Source organism: Amblyomma maculatum, chromosome 1 (genome assembly GCF_055883805.1).
Source record: "Amblyomma maculatum isolate TAMU_Amacu chromosome 1, ASM5588380v1, whole genome shotgun sequence".
NCBI lineage: Eukaryota > Metazoa > Arthropoda > Arachnida > Ixodida > Ixodidae > Amblyomma > Amblyomma maculatum.
Genome location: NC_139344.1, coordinates 279,349,305 through 279,372,350, shown reverse-complemented (window position 1 = coordinate 279,372,350; position 23,046 = coordinate 279,349,305). Strand labels below are relative to the sequence as shown.

The 23,046-nt window shown below is 45.5% G+C and overlaps 1 protein-coding gene across 2 annotated transcripts in view; it reads right to left on the bottom strand.

Annotated features, from left to right (window-relative positions):
- Positions 1-1,663: 1,663 nt before the first annotated feature.
- The window catches only part of LOC146206650 (rhotekin-2-like), a 215,251-nt gene continuing 193,868 nt past the window's right edge, over positions 1,664-23,046 (bottom strand). For both annotated transcript variants that reach the window (XM_084591415.1, XM_084591416.1), the window contains exons 10-11: positions 18,886-19,002; positions 1,664-3,843 (exon numbers count right to left, since the gene is read on the bottom strand). In XM_084591415.1, coding sequence (XP_084447541.1) covers positions 3,677-3,843; positions 18,886-19,002 — 284 coding nt within the window. In that variant the 3' untranslated portion in view covers positions 1,664-3,676. The remainder of the gene's footprint in view (positions 3,844-18,885; positions 19,003-23,046) is intronic.

The following is a 23,046-nucleotide window of genomic DNA, read 5'->3' as shown; positions in this document are numbered from 1 at the left end:
TCCTAGAATTTGAGCGCTCATAAAAGTGATTTTAGTGTGAGCAGTGGGAAGGTGGGGGGGGAGGGGGGCGCCGCACCCTCGGAATAAAAGTTGGAGGGAAGGGGGGGGGCGACCGCTCCCCCTGCCCCCCCCCCCCCACCGGTTCCGGAGTCCCTGGGTATTAGCAACACATTCATGAATTGCATACCATCCTTGCAGTGAACTAGAATAGTACCATCACAAGTGACGGTCTCACATGCTCTTGCAGGGTTCCCTTATTATTTTCAAGAATGTTACATTAATGTTGCATATATATGTTAGACTTATGTAGTTGAAATGCTTATGGAAACATTATTCTAACGTTTATATGTAACATTGCTAAAATGTTGAATAAAAGGACATTAAGAACATCGAAATAATGTGACTAAAACAAAACTGTAAATCACTGTAATGTTTTGGTGCTATCTGGGGAGTAAGCTGGGACACTTGATGTGTGTCGACATACAACATGGCACACCTACAATCGGCCAAAAGGAAATGTAGCATTTGAATCAATTAAGCCAGTGAGTAAATTTTTTTTCTCATCACATTTCGTTTTCAGAGTTTTACGCTACCCGTATAGCTACTGTTAAAGTTTTCTTTTGTCAATGGTGTGCAAATGAGTGTGAGGAGATATCTCTCTACTTTGCAAGTATTTTAAGTAGTATTATGGTCGATTTCTGGATGCAGACCATGAAAACATGTTGCAATGAATCAGTCCAAAAGCTTACAGTAGGATTGACAACCTTATGCGGTATTGATCCTATGCACACCCACACAATATTCTGCTCTTTCTTTTGTAAACTAGATCAATGTCCAGCTGCATAACTATTTTTGCATTCTTTTAGGCTAAATGTTATCACAAGAGCAACTTTCCACGCAGCTACAAAGAGCCTATGTGTTGTGCAATGTCAGCACATTGTTAAAGAACCCCAGATGGCCTAATTAATCCAAAACCTTTCACGTGTCCCCATAGCCCGTGTACCACTTCAGGATGTCTAACTGCACAATTAAAAATGTTTTTCACCTTGAATGCCTCTTTGGCCATTAATTTTTGCAGTAGCCCTTGAGGGCTATATAGCAGTGTAATTTCAGCCAGCAGCTAGTACAAGATGCTGTACAAATGAGCTTATCTTGTCACTGCTTGTAACAAACTTACTGCTCAGAAAAATGTATACATGGCATACATCGATGGATATCAAATGTAATTATTTCCTTTCTGAAAACTGCTTTGTCTGTGCTCGATACGTACAGAACATTAGACTACCGTATTTACTGAATACAGCAACATCAGCCTCTTTTTTCAGTGAACGTACCTTACCAGCTTGACGTGAAAGCATGTTTTCGTGCCAAATGGTGAATGCTTATGCAATTTTGTGTAGTATTTACAAATTTATTGACTTCCTATAGGCTTAACTACATTGAAAAAACGGTGCTTCTTGCCTGATATTCATCGAATCTTCCTAACGCAGAAATAAGGATTGCCCAGCAGGATCCTTAAAATGAACCACTAATTTTCTCTGGTTAACATGCTTGCCATAAGAGTGAATTTAACATAAACAGGATGTACAAAGGAGCCCCTTGAAAAAGGGCTGCTGCTTCACTTTATCACTGATAACAGAGCAGTGGCACATGAAAGCTGATATGTAAATGCATGCCTTTATTGCAACAAACTGTACCTGCAGCTCCTAAACAAAACATTTCATATCTCTGCACCAGGCAACCAATCAGTAAGAAGTCACAAGCAATGTTCATCTACAAGCAATCTAGTCATCTGATGCCAACTTTGGATTGAGCTGTGATGTACAATGACGAGTCAAAGCGTTTACACTTGACATGCAAGAATGCAATAAATAGAGAAAAATAACACTGCTGTCAATTCGAAGGCACAAGACACTGCAAACACAGTACATATCCATGTAGAACTGTGGAATTTTTATACATACTGTTGTATATAGCACTGAGAGTATCCAAATAGAGTCACAAATTTTAATGAAACACATTTTGAAATCGCAAGGAAATAATACTTCAGCACTCATTATAAATGTGCAATGCAGGAATATAGTCGTTCCATTTGGCAAGGCAGCTTCTCTCAGTGGTCCTAAAACTGGAACTTAAGATAAAAAGATATTTAGAAGCCTTATTATGGTTTTGCGGAAACTAAAATTGAACCAACCTACAATAAACTTTGCTGCATTATATAGTAGATGCCATGCAATGCAGCCCCGAACACTGCATTTATTGACAGTTTTGTTAAAGGTTTCAATGCGTATGTTTTCATCTCTAATGTGCAGATCAACGATATATGGAATACAATTAGCATATTTCTTCTTTTGGAAGTATTGTACTTGGTTGAAACAGGCACTGCAGAGTTCACCTCTATTCCGGGTTGCACTGTACACCAAATAAAGGGACATGTTGAAGCACAGATCCATATGCACATGAAGCAAAACAAAAGAACTTTTCTATTATCAGTATGGTGAAAGGATACAATGTGAACTTTATCTTTAGCCATTTCTGCCTGGTGACCACTGGCAGACTAAGTGCACCAACAGTTGAATGACTGCTCTAAAATACACCTGCAGCTTAGCTGGACTCATGAAGAATAGCCTAATGTGGGCACCTAGGCTATGAAATACAGATGACTGTGCTGAATGAGGTCTATACCGAGAAGGTAAAAACTAGCTGCTCTGGCAGTAATAAAACTATGCCCATCAAAAGAAGTTCGAAGATAATCACTGCTTTATTATGGCCACAAATGTATATAGAAATTTCCCCCAGAAGCTCAAATTTATGGGTAGCACTGCCTTTTCTTTCTCCTTCTGATGTATGGACGAAATATACCTTCTCTGAAGAAACGTTAGGGCAGACCCCTGCTATCCGTCGTCCACGTCCCTCACCCTATCCCTTTCTTCACAGTTATGATTGTCACAAATAATGAGCTGTCAACAACAAGTGAGCACTGAAATTAAAAATGAACGGTTATGAAAAAAAGTACTTGGCCAATTAGCCATAAAAACTAATTACAACAAAAAGTTGCTAGTACAGTTGTTAAAACAAACATGCTCACAAGCGCACACAGAATGAAGGAATTAAAATGCTAATGCTCGTAATGACTGAATGCACTTGAGAGCCACGTTGGGCGGAAAAAAAAGATACTAATAACAACAGAAGACATTATAGTACACAATTATTACTTCAGAACAGGTAAACCAATGGCTTTAATGGTGGATACTGCTCTTGTCACCTGTTATATGCCACAGAATTCCCCAGCAACTGCTGAACCGTTCACTTTCTCTGTTCGCCATTCACACGTAATAGGAGAAAAACTGTGAATATGAACAGCATACAATAACGCACACTGAATGTGTCACAGGCATGAAAAACTAGCAGCACCAATAAAATAGCAGCACAACAAATGTGTAACAGTTCAGAAAGCACTGCGACTAGAAGGTGAGATTACCGTTGTGTTACAGTAAAACTTTGAATCAACCTGTAAGTACCTTACAAAACCCCCAGTGGGCCAGGAGAAGCTAAACAGGCGTATATTCAATACAGCAGTGCCAACATGAGCTAGAACTTGCTCAGTTCAATGACAAAAAGTTAATTTAATCTCGTTTTATTTTCACCAAAACGTTGTCGAATCAGTGTGGCTTCCTCAGAAGTAACCAAAGGCCTTCTTCGCTGGCAGCAATGGGAAGTTGCGGCTGCTACTGACTGAACTAGAGGCTGATGAGGTGCTCGAGCTTCTTGAACGGACTGAAGTAGGTGAAATGCGCTGGCCAATTTCTTGCAAGGCTGAACCAGGCAAACCTTGCGGCGAATCTGAAATGTCACGTGAGGAAGTGAAATGTATTTCAGCAAGCATTCAGCAAAACAGAACTTTCTTAGATTTTTCTTCCAGCTAGGTTCATTTCATTCATACAATTATCAACATAAACAAAAATTATTATTACTATAGCTTGCCTGAACCCATTTTAAATATTTGAGAATTTAAATGTATTCATTCCGTCCACCCCCCCCCCCCTTTTTCATTTAAGAAAATAAATAAAACATAGAGAAAAGTTATGCTTATCGCAGCCATTTCATCTCATAGAGAATTCAGATACAGGCCAGGTGCTTTTTCTTCACCAAATCCCACTCACTGAATTGCGAGACCTCATATGCCACTGCATTGAAGATAACAAAAATCAGGAATAATGATTAATAAGTTTAAAACATTGTCAACCTGCATGTTTAAAACACACAGCTTCACTCAAAAATTATTATCCAAGCCCACAATCAATAGACAAGCATCATGTTTGTGAACAAAGGCGACGCTGCAGTCAGGAGTGATGTAGGGGTGCAGGCAAAAATGCTACATGTCTACACAGCTGAAAGCGACACTGCCTTGGAAACCAACTCGCACATGCGGATATTTCAAAGCGTGTGCATTGATTCAGGTTAGAAATATTTTTATGTTTGAAGAGTAGTCCCGAGCTTTTTTTTTTATACCTATTCGCCAGATGGAATTAGCAGGCAGAGCGCTCTTTAGAATGAATGGGCAAATATTATCTTTCCCAAACTCAAGTGAATACAATAGAGTAGAGTAGCTTCACCACCAAATAGAATATGCATAGTCTTGCTAAGAACTAAACCGAATACAAATCAAATATAGAAGGAAACTGGAATATGGATCAAATATTTATACTTATATTTGCGAAATGCACAGGTATTTGTACAAACCAAGCAATAGTGTGAAACACTGAGGTGCCATCGGAGGCGCCGTGATATGATGCTGTAACTTATGGAGTCATAATTGTAGCTAAGTTGTCCCCTAAGTTGTCCCAACCCAAAGTATGCAGTTTACTTCGTAAAGTTGAAATTTCTCAAAACGAAATTTATAGCCTGGCATGCATTTCAGAAATTCAAGGAGAAAGCCCTTCAATTTTATTTTGTGGTGCAAGTAGAGGCCACATGAGGGATGGGTACCACGCCCACTTTGTTTTAGGTTCACCATTACTGTCGTCTTTCTGAACTGAAGGTCCCCCCAATCACATAGGCAGGTTCGGCAGCTGCTACTGCTCAGTAGGGTCCGGAAGACAGAAAAATGAAGGCCGGAGGTGATGGGCGATGCCGGTATTGCCGCCTTGCTTTCTCGATATTGGCGACTGTGAGAACAGTGCCCCATCTCACCACATGAACTGAAACCAGGCCCACGCTGCACATCATTGCTTTCTTGCACAAGCGCTAGCATGTGCGTCTTTTTTCGCATGCGTACAGTGTCTGAGGGGGAAGTCAGGTTGTCAGGCCACCACTGCACAAGTCTATCATTAGTGGTGCTCATGGTGAGGTCGGTGGCATTGTGCTGGTAAAATCCAAGGGCTTGTGGTATGGTGGTGCATTCTACATACAGGGCCAAAACAGTATGAGGTGGTCTTCCTGTCGGCCGCAGATCAGCACAGTGCAGCCTGCACTTCAGGAGATGAGCCATAGCAGCGCCTGTATGTTAGCAAGCATGTCTGGAGCTCCTACACGTGCTTCAAACACTAGTGCACCCCTGATGCTGTTGTCATAGAAGTTCTCAGGGGCAATGGTTAGCTTATGAGCACGGTAGAGTTGCATACTGAATTTGAGTGCCTCTACCTGTTGCAATTGGGCAGTTTTTCCTCCTCATGAATTCTTGTCTTCACAGTGAATGTCTATTTGTGCAGGCATTCTTGGACTGGGTGCATAGGAATCCAAACTTTGGCTTAAGCATTCTGGACTTGCTTGCACCACTGTGTTCTAATACCATTGACAGAGGGGTATTAATAGAGGTAACGTGCCCCTGGTCATGTCACCTAGTGGATTCACCTGACATTACGTTCATGAACTTCATCCATATACTCCAAATGGCGCAGTAAGTGGCGCACTCCTAACGTGCTCCAACACCCTTGTTTACATTGGCCATGCGCCTTTCATCTGCATTCCGGACGGCACCCACTTTCATGTATGTGCACTCCAGAGTACATTTCGTATGGGCCCTGCTCAACCCTTTACGCAAACAGTACAATTTTTCCTCAAGTTCGTCTTAAGCTAGCAATGAAATTTCACTACTTTGAAAGTATAGTACAATTTGCTTCATTACCGCAGCTAAAAATAAATGATGCTTTATGAACTCGAATTTGAGAAAACCAAAATGCTTCACTACATCAAAGATTTCATTACTTTGAAGCTCATGACATCAAGGTTTAACTGTCTTACCTCTATGACCACCAAGCTACACATATAGGAAAATTTCCTTTTGATATTGACTATGAAAATAAAGCGCTCTCCCCTCACCAAAGAAAACTGCCGTTAAAATTGTTATTTCAGATATATCCCAATACACAATTTATAAATATTTGTACACCGAAATGTGACCTCCCTGACTATACTACCCTTCTCCCTTGAATAGGCCTTCATGCTAGCTCCATTGATTATTAAAGACTCACTCACATATCTAAAAGAACTGATCATGACTAGAACAAGCCTTTATACTTTATGCTAATTCCTTTTAGTGAGAACTGTAACAGAGTAGAATCGTTCATCTTTTAACCAAGTCTGCTGCTATAACGAAAGTCTGTTATTGTGTTGTAACTTTCCCTGCTTAAACGCCCTTGGCCAATGCGGGGTACCTCTGAATAAAGATAAACTGCAGCCACACCTCAGGACATCAGACAGACGATTCCTACATATGAGCTATGGCCTCCGAGACAAGGCATTAAAGCAGGGTTTGTTGAGTAGCCTGAAAAACTCTGCACCATCCTGACTTAGAGTCCATGTGTGAACACCAAGAGCAGGGTCACAAAAATGGATGGCATCATGGTGCTGAAACCTTCATCCTGTGCGCACTGATTGCAACAGCATGGTAAACAGCGCTGGTGTGGGCCCTGTTGAACGAAGTTTGCATATGGTGAGCCTTATCGAAACCTCATTCCAATAATTTGAAAAGTATTTGAATATTTGACTACACCCTATATTCGTTTTGATTGTAATTTCGAACATTTTATTTGTTATTCACAATTTATGAATATTTTTAGACCCCTACTTTTTCAGCTTATTTATCTGCTCTTAGTTGGCAGCAACAGTGTGGCTACAGCGGGTGACTACGCAGACTGATTAAATGAAACAAAAAATGAAATGAAAAAGCGACTGACTGCTAACGCATGCAAGGATGATGTTACCATGGATGAAGTGAAGCAAGTTTTTCATACGACAAACATGATTTGCTTCCCGCTTTCTCTAAGAATCTTCATTCTAGAAAACATGAAAAACTACTAAAAATTTAAGTCATACAGGCGCTTTAAATAAGACAAATGCAATCTTTCTGTCCTTTGCATCTTTATCAACAGTATTACCAACTTGCTTTACTCTGCTTAGAAAAATGGACATTTGTGGCAGGAGCCGAAGGCTCGCCCGCTGATAATATGCACGTACATAGTAGTCTGAAAGGATGCTTTCCCCCTCTTGGCTTTGGAAGAGCTACCCAAGCGCATACGTATACATCTTCCTCGAGAATAAAACTTATGCTCACTCTGCTGCGATAGATATATAGAAAAGGTCCTATTCTGCTTACCCTCAGCCTATGTATTCTGAATTACCCACGACCAATGTCGCTTTGTGATGTTAAACCCTGTATACCATTTACCACATTTATTCTGCTTGATCAAATTGGCTTCTGGTGTGGTATTTTGTGCGTTCGCCAAGTTCTGAATGACCTTCAACGAGAAAATTCAGATAATCTTGAAAATAACACTGTGTCATTTCGTCAACATCCTATGCGACATTCAACTGCTTTCTAGGATTGATGTTGAAAGACACACTTGTTGAAGCTCACGAAAGTGAAAACAGAAAAACTATGCGTGATGCTACTTCCCGAGTCCAGTGCGGCTTTGGCATCATTGTGTTGCTCAATCGGTGTGAATGCTGAGGGTGCCTGGCAGGAGCTTTTGCACCTTACATGCATGAAGAGATGCTCGACATGCAGTGCATGTGAATGGCATCTGATAACAGCCCCCTTTTAAGGGGGTATGCAGGGCTAAAAAGTCATCTTTTGAACTTTTGCACCAATTTCAATGAGTTCCAGGGATGGCTTACCTTCCTCTTAATTAAGCATCTAAGTTTCATCACCTTAGAGCAAATAGGAAAAGCGTTGTACAGTCAAATGTTGTAACTACGAACACCACATTAACGAATTTTTCAAATTAACAAATTTTTGAAAGGTCCCCAACAGTGTTCCTATATTTTCAGTGTAAAAATATTTTAGAACTACGAATTTCAATATAGCGCATATTTTAGAACAACGCACATATTTTATTTTTTCTTCTATAAACTAGGAACATCAGAATTATGAATTCGGCTAAAATTTACAGCGCCGCAACTCGCAACTCTCGTGACTGTGTATGGTCCATGAGCTGTAGCTATCATTATCAGCATATCTAGCGCCACCATAAAGCTGCAGTTTATTATGCAGTAGCCAGCAGGCCTAGCCGCCTGCCTTTTTTTTTTCTTTTCTTTGTTGTGTGTCGTTCGTGCCATTTGCGCGTGCGGAAAAGTTTTTTTTTTTTTGTCGCGGATTATCTCATTGCGAAGTTTGTGCGAGACCTGATGATGACTGCGGCCACTGAAAGTGCCAAGAAGATCGAAAAACATTTTTCGCTGCAAGATCGGCACAGGAGAAAAGCGAATCGGCCTCTGCAGACAGCTAGCATTGCCCCATCGACTGCCGTGATCATTTTGAAAGGCCGAGACAAGCTTTCGAAACTGCAGAGAACACTGAAGATGAGGTTATATCAAACTTTGATGTTTTTTTGCGCATGGACTAAGTATGCGTACTTTCATTGCTCAGTGCAGTCACATACTCGAGGTGTGGAAGGTGTATGCGCTGTAGTAGTGTAGTGTGTGATCGTGTGCACTGCGTGCAGCAGAAGAAAATAAGCAATTTCTTTAAATAAATCAGCTTTGAAGTAAGTGCAACATTTTCATTTGAGATTTTGCTTGTCTACACAAGTGCCAACTGTCACGGTACGTCATTTTCATTACCAAGGTAATACCACTGGCTTATAACTGCAGATTTTTTATTACAACAATATTTCAAAATAACAAGCAAATTTTTGCAGTTCCACGTGATTCATTATATCGAGATTTGACTGTAGCTGTCGTAACGAGTAACTAGGTGCGCAGCTTAGGAAAGCTATCATTTCAAAACTAATGAAGATTTACTATCCGTTTGTGCTTAAATAACTTCTAGGTAGTAGTTCACTGTGCAGGATAAGGCCAATTTTAGGTTCTTTATGACATTTCTGTAAATATCTGAGCACTTTAAAAACAAACTTCATTTTTTATGTTGTCATTATATGTCATATATTTGATACTTTCTTTATCTTAGAGAATAATTAGAAATCCAAAAAGTACCTTATCTTGCTCCCAACAAAATTTTAGTTCAGAAACCACATTGAAAGCAGCCTTTGCAAAAGGGGTTCGAAAAAGTAGTTTTCCTAGCAGTTGTGCTCATGCAAAAAAGTGCAAACTGAGAAAAATGAGTTCAAAGATTTCAGAGCATGCTATTCAAATTAATGGCCTAAATTAATAAATAACAGTGGACTGGTGCATATGCTGCGTCGTCCTTTTCAACACAACGCTGATCTGGGGTGATTGCTCCGAGTTGCCTCAATTTTTTTTTTTCAGCTTTACAGCTGTCCAGCGCCCTTGTCAGCACTCGCGAAATGCTTTCCTTGGTTGCTTGCTGTGCGCGCTTTTTCATCTAGGCTTCATATTTTTATCTCGAGCTTGTCGCACACTTTGGTTAGCCACCTTTCAGTGGTCTGAAAACAGCATTCGCAGGTTACATGCTGCGTTTTAGTTAACCGAAGCTTCTATTTCGATTTACCAGCCAATCCGCTGTTGTCGCAAGCCAAAATTTATTTGCCTTTTCTTTTTTTTTTAGTGTTCCGCTGTACTATCAATACCAGGTCCTTTTTGGCTAGGAGTGCGAAAAACAAGCATTTTAACTTTGGGATACACTCTGAATTCAGTTTCTTGCCCGCTATGCTGCTGCGTCTTGAAATCAGTATTCATAGGCGCTTTTGGTGGTGTATGCACCCAATCTCGCAAAAAAATTAATTTTAATTTTTCTACTGCACAGACGACAACCAAAGTTGGTGACATGTTTCTTCATTAAAGTGAAATCTCGTTACTATGATCACCACATTAACGAACTTTTCAAATTAACGAATTTTTTAAGAATCCCCGGCAGATTTGCTATTTTGTCAATGTAAAACTACTTCAGAATTATGAATTTCAAAATAGCATATATTTCAGAATAACGAACGTATTTTATTTCCTCTTCTATAATTTTGGAACATCAGTATTACAAATTTGGCTAAAATTAACAGCGCCGCAGCTTGCAACTCTCGCGTGAAACGAAACAGAAACCGCCGTTTCTGTGTATATGGTCCGTGGGCTGTAGCTATCATCATCAGGACTTCTAGGACCAGCTCCTAGCGCCACCATGAAGCTATGGTTTATTACGCAGTAGCCAGCAGGCCTAGCTGCCTGCGTTACTTTCTTCCTGTGTTGTGTGCCGTACGCGGCTCGGTTGTTCGTGCGTTCGGGACGGTATTTTTTTTTTTGCTGCAGATTATCTTATTGCAAAGTTGTGCGAGATTGGCTATGATATTAGCTAGCGAAGTGCCAAGAAGATATTGTAACGAGTACAAGGCAGCTATCACTGATCGGAACAGTTCCACGCGCTACACTCAGTTTCGTCCTCTTTGTCCTCTGTTCTTCTTTTTCCTCTTTTCAGAGAGGCACGCGGCATTACCCCCCCCCTCTTCGAAAGCGGCGACTCGACGCTGGGAATATCCTCAGATTATGCACACAGGAGAAGCAGGGAACACAAAGCTGCACACGCGCAAAAGATCACTGCCTCTCATAATACGGTTTCATCCGCACTATATGAACAGTTTCAGCACTTGAGCGCCGCCGTGTTGAAGGTCGCTGGCTCCGAGCAACAACTTCGGAAGTCACGTTACTAAGACGCCGAATGACCTCGTATGGCCCAAAGTAACGGCGAAGTAGTTTCTCGGAGAGTCCTCGACGGCGCACTGGTGTCCACACCCATACAAGATCTCCAGGTTGGTAGTGAACGTCTCGGTGTCGGAGGTTGTACCGACTGGCATCGCGATGTTGTTGTTGTTGAATACGGCATCGTGCGAGCTGGCGCGCTTCTTCGGCCCGCTGTAGAAATATGTCGACGTCTGCATAGGCGTTGGTGACATCGTCGCCATGACTTAGGGTAGCATAGCGTCCAACATTGTGGTGACGGGACGACCGTAGACTAGCTGGAATGGTGCAAGACGCGTCGTCTCCTGTTCAGCCGTATTGTATGCAAAAGTTGCATACGGAAGGACTTCATCCCACGTGCGATGCTCAACGTCGACGTACATGGAAATCATGTCTGCAAGCGTTCTATTGAGGCATTCAGTCAGTCTGTTTGTTTGCGGATGGTAAGCAGTAGTCCTACGATGACTTGTGCGGGTAAGACTGAAGAGAGCCTGCATTAGTTCAGCCGTAAAGGCTGTACCGCGGTCAGTGATAATAACCGATGGGGCACCGTGGCGCAGTACGATGGTCTTAAGAAAAAACTGGGCTACTTCTGCAGCAGTTGCACGGGAAAGTGCCTGTGTCTCGGCGTATCGCGTTAAGTAGTCCGTCGCCACTACTATCCGTCTGTGCCCTGATGCGGACGTTGGGAAAGGGCCCAGAAGATCCATACCCACTTGCTGGAAAGGGGCTGTTGGCAGAGTTATCGGCTGAAGGAGCCCTGCAGGCTTCAGCGGAGGTGTCTTTCGCCGCTGGCAATCTCGGCATGTTCTCACGTAGTGCTGGACTGAAGGCAGCAACTTAGGCCAATAGTATTTTTGTCGAATGCGTGCTAATGTTCGCGTGACTCCTAAATGTCCAGCCGAAGGCTCATCGTGGCATGCGTGCAAGATTTCTGGCCTGAGGTCGGACGGCACAACGAGAAGAAAGGTTTCCTTGTTGTGCTGAAAGTTTCTCTTATATAGGACGCCGTTGCGAATGCTGTAGGAGGATAAACCCCGTGCAAAAGCACGTGGGACAGCTACATCAAGGCCTTCGAGATGCTCAATAAGCGGGAGTAAACCGGGGTCAGCCCGTTGACGCTGGGCCATATCGGTGGTCGTGACGACAGCAAGAAACGGGAAGTCATCGTCTTCTCTGTCGGGAGGGGCAGCATCAACTGGTGCACGAGACAAGCAATCGGCGTCGCTGTGCTTACGGCCGCTCTTGTATACAACCGTAATGTCGTATTCTTGGAGACGGAGACTCCACCTTGCAAGCCGTCCAGAGGGGTCTTTGAGGTTGGCTAGCCAGCATAACGAATGGTGGTCGCTCACAGCCCTAAAAGGTCGGCCGTAAATATAGGGTCGGAACTTAGTTATGGCCCAAACTACCGCGAGACATTCCTTTTTCGTGGTTGAGTAGTTTGTCTCTGCTTTTGAAAGAGAGCGACTTGCGTAAGCGATAACATTTTCAGTGCCATTTTGCCACTGAATCAGAACGGCACCGAGTCCAAAATTACTGGCATCGGTATGGATATCCGTAGCGGCGTTTTCGTCAAAATGGGCAAGTATCGGGGCGGCCTGCAGTCGCCGGCGCAACTCGTTGAAAGCATCCTCTTGATCATCTTGCCACGCAAAAGGAACATTGTCTCGGGTAAGACGCGTAAGAGGCTCGGCAATCACTGAAAAATTCTCTACGAAACGCCTGTAATAGGCACAAAGCCCCAAAAACCTTCTAACGGACTTTTTGTCGGTTGGGCGCGGAAACTTTTTCACAGCAGCAGTCTTGTCGGGATCTGGTTTCACGCCCTCAGAACTAATAACATGGCCAAGAAAGCGGAGCTCCTGGAATCCGAAATGGCATTTCTGTGGTTTTATCGTCAGTTGGGCTGAACGCAGTGCCTGTAGTACCATTCGCAGTCGGTCAAGGTGCTCCTCAAAACTAGCCGCGAAAATGACGACATCGTCAAGATACACTAAGCACGTTTGCCACTTCAGTCCAGAGAGAACGGTGTCCATCATTCGCTGGAAGGTTGCTGGTGCAGAACAGAGACCGAAAGGAAGCACTTTAAATTCATAAAGGCCGTCGGGGGTGACGAACGCTGTTTTCTCTCTGTCCCTTTCGTCCACTTCTATCTGCCAGTAGCCATTCTTGAGGTCAAGCGACGAGAAATATTTGGCATTGCGTAACCGGTCCAATGCGTCGTCGATACGTGGGAGCGAGTATACGTCCCGTTTCGTTACCTGATTTAACTTACGATAATCGACGCAAAAACGCAAGGTGTTGTCTTTTTTCTTCACCAACACTACAGGCGAAGCCCAGGGGCTGGTAGACGGCTGTACCACGTCATCGATAAGCATTTCCTGCACCTGTCTTCGAATAGCCTCTCGTTCCGTTGACGACACTCGGTATGGGTGTTGGGAAATCGGCTTGGTCTCCCGTCAACCATAATGCGGTGTTTGGCTACTGGGGTACGCCCAACTTTCGAAGACGTTGCAAAGCATCCAGCAAATTCCTGAAGGAGGTCCAGGAGTCGCCGCCGCTCAACCACCGACAGATTGGCATTAATGTCCACAGTTGATAGAATGTCGGGTGCATTACATCTGGCTGGTGACGGCGGCGCCAGAGTACAGATGTTCCCTGGCTCAATAAAGTCGGCAACATACGCGATGGCCGTTCCTTTCGCAATGTGCTGAAACTCGGTCCCGAAATTCGTAATCCAGAGCTTCGCACAACCATCCCGTAAGCGAACAAGTCCTCTTGCAGCGCAGATCCCTTTCTCAAGAAGCAAGCCCACGTTAGTCTCTGCCAGTACGTCTCGGTCGCATGGTGAGTCTAAAGCCCCTCAATAAACTAAAAGTAGCGCCATCTCCTCTCTCCTCCTCCGGCGGCGCCGCTCCTCCTCTCGCATTTCGACCGTGGCTCCACCTACGGGGTGCGCGACTAGCGCGCGCTCTCCGGAGCAGGCGCCCTTCACAGCCGTCTCGATCAGCGCCGCGCGCGCGCCGATCGAGGCGGCCGTGCGCCGGGTCTCACCAGAGCCTTGCATTTTGTCGCAATATGTGTTCAGGTTAAAATATTACTCGCTGCTGAAACATAATTACCGAATGTTGACAAGGATTTCCCGCCAGAATAGTTTCAGCTGTGAGTGTCTCACACCACATATACGCGATTTCGGCGTTGGTTCAACTCGCCGTCATCTCCGTGTGTCCGTAGTTCGTCACATTTGACCACTCAGCGGCATGCTTTATAAAATTTGTAACTAGGCGGCGGACAGGAACAATTTTGGAACAGTCTATGTATGGTTTCTTTGCAGCGTTGACTGGATTGCGAGCTGCCGGTAAACTTGAGAAGTGTGGCAGCAGCTGTCTTCCATGTATTTTCAACTTCAGCTGCAGATCAAATTAACTATAGGCGGCGGAAGCTGCAGTGTGTGTGGAGTCTTTGCAGCTTTGATTGACTTGTGAGCTACCGGTAAACTTGGGAAGGGAGGTAGCAGTTATTTTTTTTTTATATTTGGCGTTGAGACGGTGCCGTGTTCAGCTGCCATGGTGTGTCACCATACGTACACGATTTTGGCGTCGATTTAACTCGCCTTCACCTCCTTGAGTCCGTCAGCCGTTGACAAAAGTGCGCAACATGCTTGAAAAAAAAAATTAACTAGGCTGCGGAAGCTGTAGTCTGTGTGGTTTCTTTGCAGGTTAGACTGAATTGTAAGCTACCGTGAAACTTGAGAAGCGTGGTAGCAGTTTTTTTTTATATTTTGCGCTGAAACGGTTCCGTTTTCAACTGTCAGTGCGTGACACCATTTGTACGCGATGTCTGCGTTGGTTGAACTCGCCTGCACCACCGTGCTTCTATCAGCCGCCGGCCAAAGAGCGCAACATGCTTGAAAAAAAATTAAATAGCCAGCGGGAACGATTTAGTAGCAGTCCGCGTGGCAGCAAAACACACGGCGATATGTGCCGCACGCGCGCCGCCCGCCCCGCTGGAAAGGAGGAAGCTGCACGCCCAGCAAAAAAAAAGCGCGCGCGCGCACGTGACGTCGCTCGGCCAATGAGAGGGTCGAACGACGAAGGAGAGCGCAGGAGAGGAGGCGGGTGGCAAACTTCACATGTTGGCGCTACTTTTAGTTTATTGAGGGGCTTTAGGTGAGTCACTTTCTACCAAGACCATAATGCTGCACCGTGGCGGGACCGTAACGTCAGCAGCTGTAATACGTAAGGCGGACGTTGATGAACCGTCGACGCTAGATCTCGCAATAGCTTGGCTCGGCGAAAATGTCACTCGTGATTCTTGTAAATTAATTATCGCACCATTAGCCTGTAAGAAGTCCAAGCCGAGTATGACGTCTCGCGAACAGTGGGTAAGTACAACGAAGTCGCAAACATAAACAAATCCGTCAATTGCAACTCTCGCAACGCATCTTCCAGCCGGGGTAATAAGGTGTCCCCCTGCAGTGCGGATCTGAGGCCCAGTCCACTCGGTTAAAACTTTCTTCAATTTCCAGGCTAACTCACTGCTCATAACTGAATAGTCCGCCCCCGTATCAACTAAAGCTGTAATGAGACAATCGTCGATAGAAACTGGTATGTCCGAAACTGCGCACTCAGGTTCATCGTTACATGTCGCCGTCTGATAGCCGTTATCTTGTACTAAACTTGATGGCGGATGTTCAGCACTTCGCTCGTCAGCGGCCTCACCTCCGCAGGTCGCTGTTCCTAGTTTTCCCGAAGCCTCGGGGAGCGGGGGCTCGTCGAGCGGCTAGTGCGGGATGTAGAGGGCCGTGGACTTGGAGAACGATAACGGGAAGAGGTAATGACGCGGGACCCGTACTGTGGGTCGTCCGGAGGATTCGTATGCGTCGACAGGTACTCCTCGATTTCGGGTGGTCGTTCACCACTCCGAGGACATCGTGCAAGCGGATGGAAGCCACGAAGTCCGGCGCGGCGGTACGGACAGAACCTTAACATGTGACCGGCCTCACCACAGTGGTAACAAAGGGGCTGATTGTCAGGGGTACGCCAGACGTCAGTCCTTCGGAATCGTGCTTCGGCTAGAAGAGGAGGATAGCGTGAGCTTGGATCAAGAGTAGGGGGGTTCACTCTGGCTCTGGGAGAACCGTACCCACTGTGGTGCTGGTTTGGATGCGGCACAGTGGGGTTCCCTCTAGGAGGATCACAGAGGTTATGCTGCTGAAGCACGGCCGCGTACGTTGGCACACTCGGTGGCGGTGGCTGCACACCAGGCACAGACGGTTCCGGGACGACGGCTTGCCTCACTTCTTCGCGAACGACCTCCGCGAGTGATGGAAGCCTCGACGACGATGTTAGACCCTGTAGCTGAATATGTCTCAGCTCTTCCCTGACCCCAGATCGAATCAGCTCCCTTAAGGCATCATCAGAACCGTTGATGCCGGAACCGTAGACGACCGGTGACATGGCGGACACGTTACGGTTATAGTGCTGAGCCCTGTGTCGAAGTGTTTGTTCTATCGTGGTGGCCTCCGCTAGAAACTCTGATGCCGTGCCAGGTGGATTGCGCACAAGCCCAGCAAATAGTTTTTGCTTCACCCCGCGCATTAGGTGGCGCACTTTTGTCTCCTCTGACATATTTGGATCAGAACGCCTAAAAAGGCGGATCATGTCCTCGTAGAACATTCCAATGCTCTCGTTTGGGGCTTGGATACGAGATTTCAGCGCCGACTCCGCACGCTCTCTTCGGTTGTTGGCGGTGTAGGTCGCCAACAGCTGGCGACGAAAGAGGTCCCATGTTGATAGTGTCGTTTCGTGGTTCACGAACCACGTCCGCGCTGAATCTTCGAGAGCAAAGTAGACATTATAGAGCTTCCTTTGCTCATCCCAGCCGTTGTAATTGGCGACCCGTTCGAATTGGTCCAGCCAGTCTTCAGCGTCCTCATAAAGCTCGCCATGGAAGGACGGTGGCGTTCGAGACTGGAGGACGACGAACTGGGGTGAAGACTCTCCGTTAGAAGCAATGTTCGGGTTGGACCTATGCATGTTGGCCACAGGCGTGCAGGAAAGAGGCCCGAACTCTGGCGACTGACCTCGAAGGCGGCGGCTGCAACTGCGATGGACCGGTGTCAAATCCGTGGTGGCTCACGGTTGCCCTTGAGGGGTTGCACTCAGCAAAAAGGGAAATCGTACCCGGCTGCTCCACCAGAAAATGTAACGAGTACAAGGCAGCGATCACTGATCGGAACAGTTCCACGCGCTACACTCAGTTTCGTCCTCTTTGTCCTCTGTTCTTCTTTTTCCTCTTTTCAGAGAGGCACGCGGCAATATGAACGCAGCTGCTTTCGCTGCAAGAAATCGACGCAGGGAAAAAGCGATTCGGCCTCTACAGACAGCTAGCATTGCCCCATCGACTGCCGCGATCATTATGAAAGACCGAGACAAGATTTTCAAAGCTCAGGGAGCATTGAAGATGGGTCATAGAGAACACCGATGTTCCGATGTTTTTTTTTTTTTTTTTGCACATGGACTAAGTCCATACTTTCATCGCTCGGTGCAATGACGCACGCAATGAGGTGTTCCGGAAAGTGGAAGGTGTATGTGCTGTAGTGGTGCAATGTAGTGCGCGATCGTGTTTGCTGCATGCGGCAGAAGAAAATAATTGTTTTTTTTAAATAAATCAGCTTTGGAGTTAGTGCAACCTTTTCACTTGAGGTTTTGCTTGTCTACACACGTGCCTACTGCGAAGGTACATCATTTTCATACCTAGGTTTGACCACTGGCTTATAATCGCAGATTTTAATCATTACAACGATATTTCAAAATAACGAATGATTTTTTCCGGTCCCGCGGAATTTGTTATATCGAGATTTGACTACATACACAATCCAAAACAGCAAATATTTAAAACACATTTTTTAGTGAAAACTGTGATTTTAGCCCCGCATCCCCACTTAAGATCCTGTGATTTAAGATCACACATTCATGAATATAAGGAAGTAATTACTCATTAGCATCCACCCAAGCGTAGCCGCATACCTACAAATGAAAAGCTACACAGCTTTCTCAGAAACTTCGTAGTTGCAGTGAAAATGCGTCCTGGTCTAGGATTTGAACCCTGAACCACCGCCTGTCCGAGGTAGTCACTCTACCAATCAAGCTAACCAGGACAGCCAGCAAATCAGATGGCAGGGCGAGAGTGAATTGATCTATAACTCAAACAGTGTTGGTCCAAAGGATAAGGGAATCTCAAAGATGGGGACTCCACTCTGAGAGATTAGCCTAAACTTTTGATCAGCACAAAGAATATCCTGCCTAACTTCTCGCGTCGAGAGTATGACAAACGGTGAATAAGTATTTACTGTTTCCCTGCTCATAGTGCAACAGAGGAGCAACCACGAGGATTAAGAGCCACAAACAAACCATTTAAGTTTCCATGCAAAAAATACAACATTTAGCCACAGAGCCTAAGGATTCTGCTCGTCCCCCTCCATGACTACTGTGAATCGCTTTCAACTCTACCAGATCGCCAAAACCTCATGGAGGCTAATGTCGTTTCCTTTCTCATGCCTTGCAACATGAGCCAACCATGCAACAAGTTATTGAAATATTGTGAATTATGCCCAAAAACAAGTAACCATGGCACGCCCAATGAAGGTGGTTCCAGCTTTTTGCCGACACTGCGAAAGTCAAAGCTGTCGTCATCGCTGCCACATCATGCCATCACAGCCTGATGCTTCTCTATAGGCTGGCCGAGGCACTGGTTCCAACAGTGACAGATGTGCTGCAAAACAAAAGCATGTACCTTTCAAGGATGTTTCATCGTAAAGGGACATCTGCCTAGCATGCAGGAACATTGGTGCTCTCCTGGGTCCTGGAGAGGGAATTTCCATGTGCTTTGATGCAAGGTTGCCCCAAAGTTCTAAAAAAAAAAAAAAGGCACCAACTTGTTATGAGACCTTGCCATGGTTAATGAACCCACTGTACCAAAAAACAGCATTAGCACAAGCGCGTTATTCATGCATGGTTTTGCACTATGCACCTGTGGCTGCCATCCACTTACCTTTTAAGTTTAATCAGCAAGAACACCACATGAAGATGTGCTGCCCGCGAAAAAATTATACTGAATTTTTAGCTTTGACATGGAGAGGTTATGCAAGAGAACCTTGCCGAAGCAATGCAGAATAACACCCGTGAAAACCAGTCCTTGGAAAGAACTGCTCAAATGGCCACCGCAGGCAATGCACTCTCACTGACAACACTGGTCAGGATGTCCTATGCTGACCAAGAAGCAACACTATGCAATACTGAAAATGCTTTATCTTTTCATAATTCACAGAACACACATAAACATCTCTTACTTTTCATAGAATCTACAGGCCTGTAACGTGCTGTTTGAATGTGGTCTCTGAACAATTTAAGCATGCACTACAGTTTCAATACTTTAATTTGGTACAAGTCTGTTCAAAAATCTTGCTTGCATCATACAAATTAAGCAAACCTGGCAATTTCTAATGCAAAAGTAAGTAGTGAAGTCAATGCTGAAGTCAGCCCTATTGCTAATGTCAAGCTCCAACATACATTTTAGTCACCAAATAAAGCAACCTTACCTCACATTGTGTCAAGTGCGAATGCATGCCATGCTTTGATAGTATTTTGCTGCTGCTCCAGTCATATCATGGGTTGACAAGATAACTTTTGGAAGTTACAAGCAAATGCCTCAGCTATGCCCTAGATGTGTGTCAGTGAACCGTAACTTAATTTAGTTTCTGGGCAGAAAGAGTAGTCTTAACTAACTCACAGCTGCTTAAAGATATGGTTGCACAACTGTTTAAGAGACACTAAAGCACTTTTTGCAAAAGTTGAGCTTTCAGCAGAAATCTACAATTTTTCTTGCTGCAACTCAAATATAAAATTGGAATTTGGTAGAAGAAAGCAGTGTCTTTTGCAGCAGAAATATGCAAGTGGTGTCACGGGGCACACCGTAGGCCAAGCTGTGCCTGTGACTGGCCAAGATGTTGTGTGATGACATGCCAAGGACTGGAGAAGTTGCTGATATAGCTTCGGCACTGCACTGCATGAAGGTCACAGCTCTCCGAACCATCGAAAAATGAACTATGCCACACTATTTCCACCGAGTGACCATAGGGGGTTCTACCATATGTATTCCAAGTTGCACCCCAAAAAAAAAATTTCAAGGATTCAACACTGCTGAACCAAATATTGAGCAAAAGCATTAGCTGCAGGTGACCGAGCATTCTTCTCTTTTTCTTCTTCCTCAGTCCACATATAAAGCCCCGCTTTAACCAAGCCGTATGAGCGTTCCTTAGTGGCCTATAGGGGCAACGTGAATGCCAGGGTCATAGCAGGCTGATTCTGACATAACCGTCCCATGTGAAACAAGAGACCCAAGTTGGCAGCTCCTGCCGACGCTTGAGTTGGTAGCCCAGCTCTCACCCTAGTGTCACGTGGGGTGTGACGTCACAGCCTCACGTGGGTAAAACATGGCTACCAGCTGCGCTACGCTGAAGGCTCGAAACCTAGAGTAGTAATGCTTTCGCAATAAAAAAGAAACAAGTAACGCAGCATCTTCATTGCAGAGAGGTCAGCCATCATTATTGGCTTTACAAACTAACTAGATGACACACTCTGTATTCTCAGGAACAATGCATAAGTGAACTACCACCATCATACTCCTCCTGCCACGCCTGAAAGATCAACGTTCTAGAGAAAAGGCCCACTTCATTATGTATGAAAATCTCTTGCTCTGATGCCTGGCATCATGCGAAGAATTTTATGGAAAGGATAAAGCAGCACACAGCTGATAATGTAGCATGGATACACTCACACAGAGTAGATGTATTTACAGATAATTACAAAGGGGTAGCTGACCAGACGAACAACTTCAGGCCAGCGGCGACAAGCACGAATCACACACATCTCATCGTCCTCGCGCTCCCCACATTCCACACATGAGCACAGAACTTTGTCCTCGTTGTCCCTTGACATAACGCTCGGCGGCGAAAGCACCGTCCCGATACGAAGTAGAAGACGGATCAGGTGCATGGTATGACTTGAGGTGGACCACGTGAACGTCGGTGGCGGGGCGGGTGGATGACGTTGAAGAATCAAGGGGGACAACCTCATATGTCACGTCGGTCACCTGACGGAGCACATGATAAGGGCCATTGTACCAGCGAAGGAGCTTCTCAGAAAGACCAACACGCTGAGAAGGTGACCAAATGAGAACGAGTGATCCTGGGGCATAGTGTACTGGGCGATGCCAGCGGTTGTAAACATTTCTAGTAGGTCTGGGGGGCGGTGAGACGGTCGCGGGCCATAGTTGCTTGGGCAATGGCGTCACGAGCATACTCCGTTGTCGACTCCAAAGATGGCGGCAGCAGTGTATCCAATGGCAATGCAGGATGTCGACCAAATAGAAGATAGAAAGGCGAATAACCTGTCGTGTCATGCCACGACGAATTGTAAGCAAATGTTACATAGGGCAAGGCAATGTCCCAATCACGATGGTCGGGTGCGACGTACATAGATAGCATGTCAGTGAGGGTCCTGTTCAGCCGCTCGGTAAGCCAGTTCGTTTGAGGATGGTACGCTGTAGTATGCTGCGTGGAACAGGACCGGAGTATGTCGTCAACTATCCGTGACAAAAAGTAGTAGCCGCGGTCCGCCAGCAATTGGCATGGAACACCATGGTGAAAGATGACATATTGAAGCAGGAAATCGGTGACATCGGTGGTGCAACTGGATGGTAATGCGCACGTGATAGCGTATCGGGTGGCATAGTCAGTCGCAACAGCGATCCAGCGATTGCCGGAACTGGACATCGGAAAACGTCCGAGGAGGTCTAGTCCGACACGATGGAAGGGTTCGAAGGGTACGTCGATAGGCTGCAGAAAACCGGCAGGCAATGTCGATGGGCGCTTTCTGCGTTGACATAGGTCGCAGCTGGCACCGTCACGGCGAACACTACGATATAGACTAGGCCAAAAGAAGCGGTGTCAGACTCGACCGTACGTTTGTGAGACACCGAGGTGACCCGCGGTGGACTGGTCATGTAGTTCCCTGAAGACAGAGGAGCGGTGACGCTGGAGAACAACGAGCAGGAGCGAAGGTCCATCAGGGTGAAGGTTGCGGCGGTACAGGATGTCATCGCGAAGAACAAAGAGTTGAAGTGTAGGGTCTGAGGTGGCACCGCTGAGGCGATTGATAAGTGGACGCAAGGAGTCTTGCCGCTACTTGTCTGCGATGTTAAGCAGATCAGAGATAGCAAACAAGCAAGGGCTGTCATTGTCTGCAGGATCTGGCGGTTCCACAGGGTGACGAGACAGGCAGTCAGCGTCTTGATGTAGACGCCCTGACTTGTAGATAACGGTGTAAAAATACTCTTGAAGGCACAATGCCCAATGACCAAGCCGGCCTGTAGGGTCCTTCAGTGAAGAAAGCCAACAAAGAGCATGGTGATCAGTCACAACCGAGAAAGGACGGCCAAACAGGTAGAGTCGAAATTTAGACACGGTCCAAACAAGGGCTAGGCACTCGCGCTCTGAAATGGAATAATTGTGCTCGGCAGTGGAAAGAAGGCGGCTAGCATATGCGATTACACGGCCTTGACCTTGGTGACCTTGGGCGAGTACGGCGCCGATACCATATCTGCTGGCATCCGTGCGCACTTCTGTTGGAGCTGACGGGTCAAAATGGGCCAATACAGGTGGTGAGGTGAGCAAGTGAATCAGTGAAGAAAATGAGTTTTCTTGAGCAGGGTCCCAGGTAAAAGGGGTGTCTTTCTTAAGGAGGTCGGTGAGGGGACAGGCAATGGCAGCAAAATTTTTGATGAAACGTCGGAAATAGGGGCACAAGCCGACAAAGCTTCGCACATGCGTAGAAGATCGAGACAGAGGGAAGTCTTTGACAGCTTGAAGTTTAGCAGGATCTGGGCGAACACCAG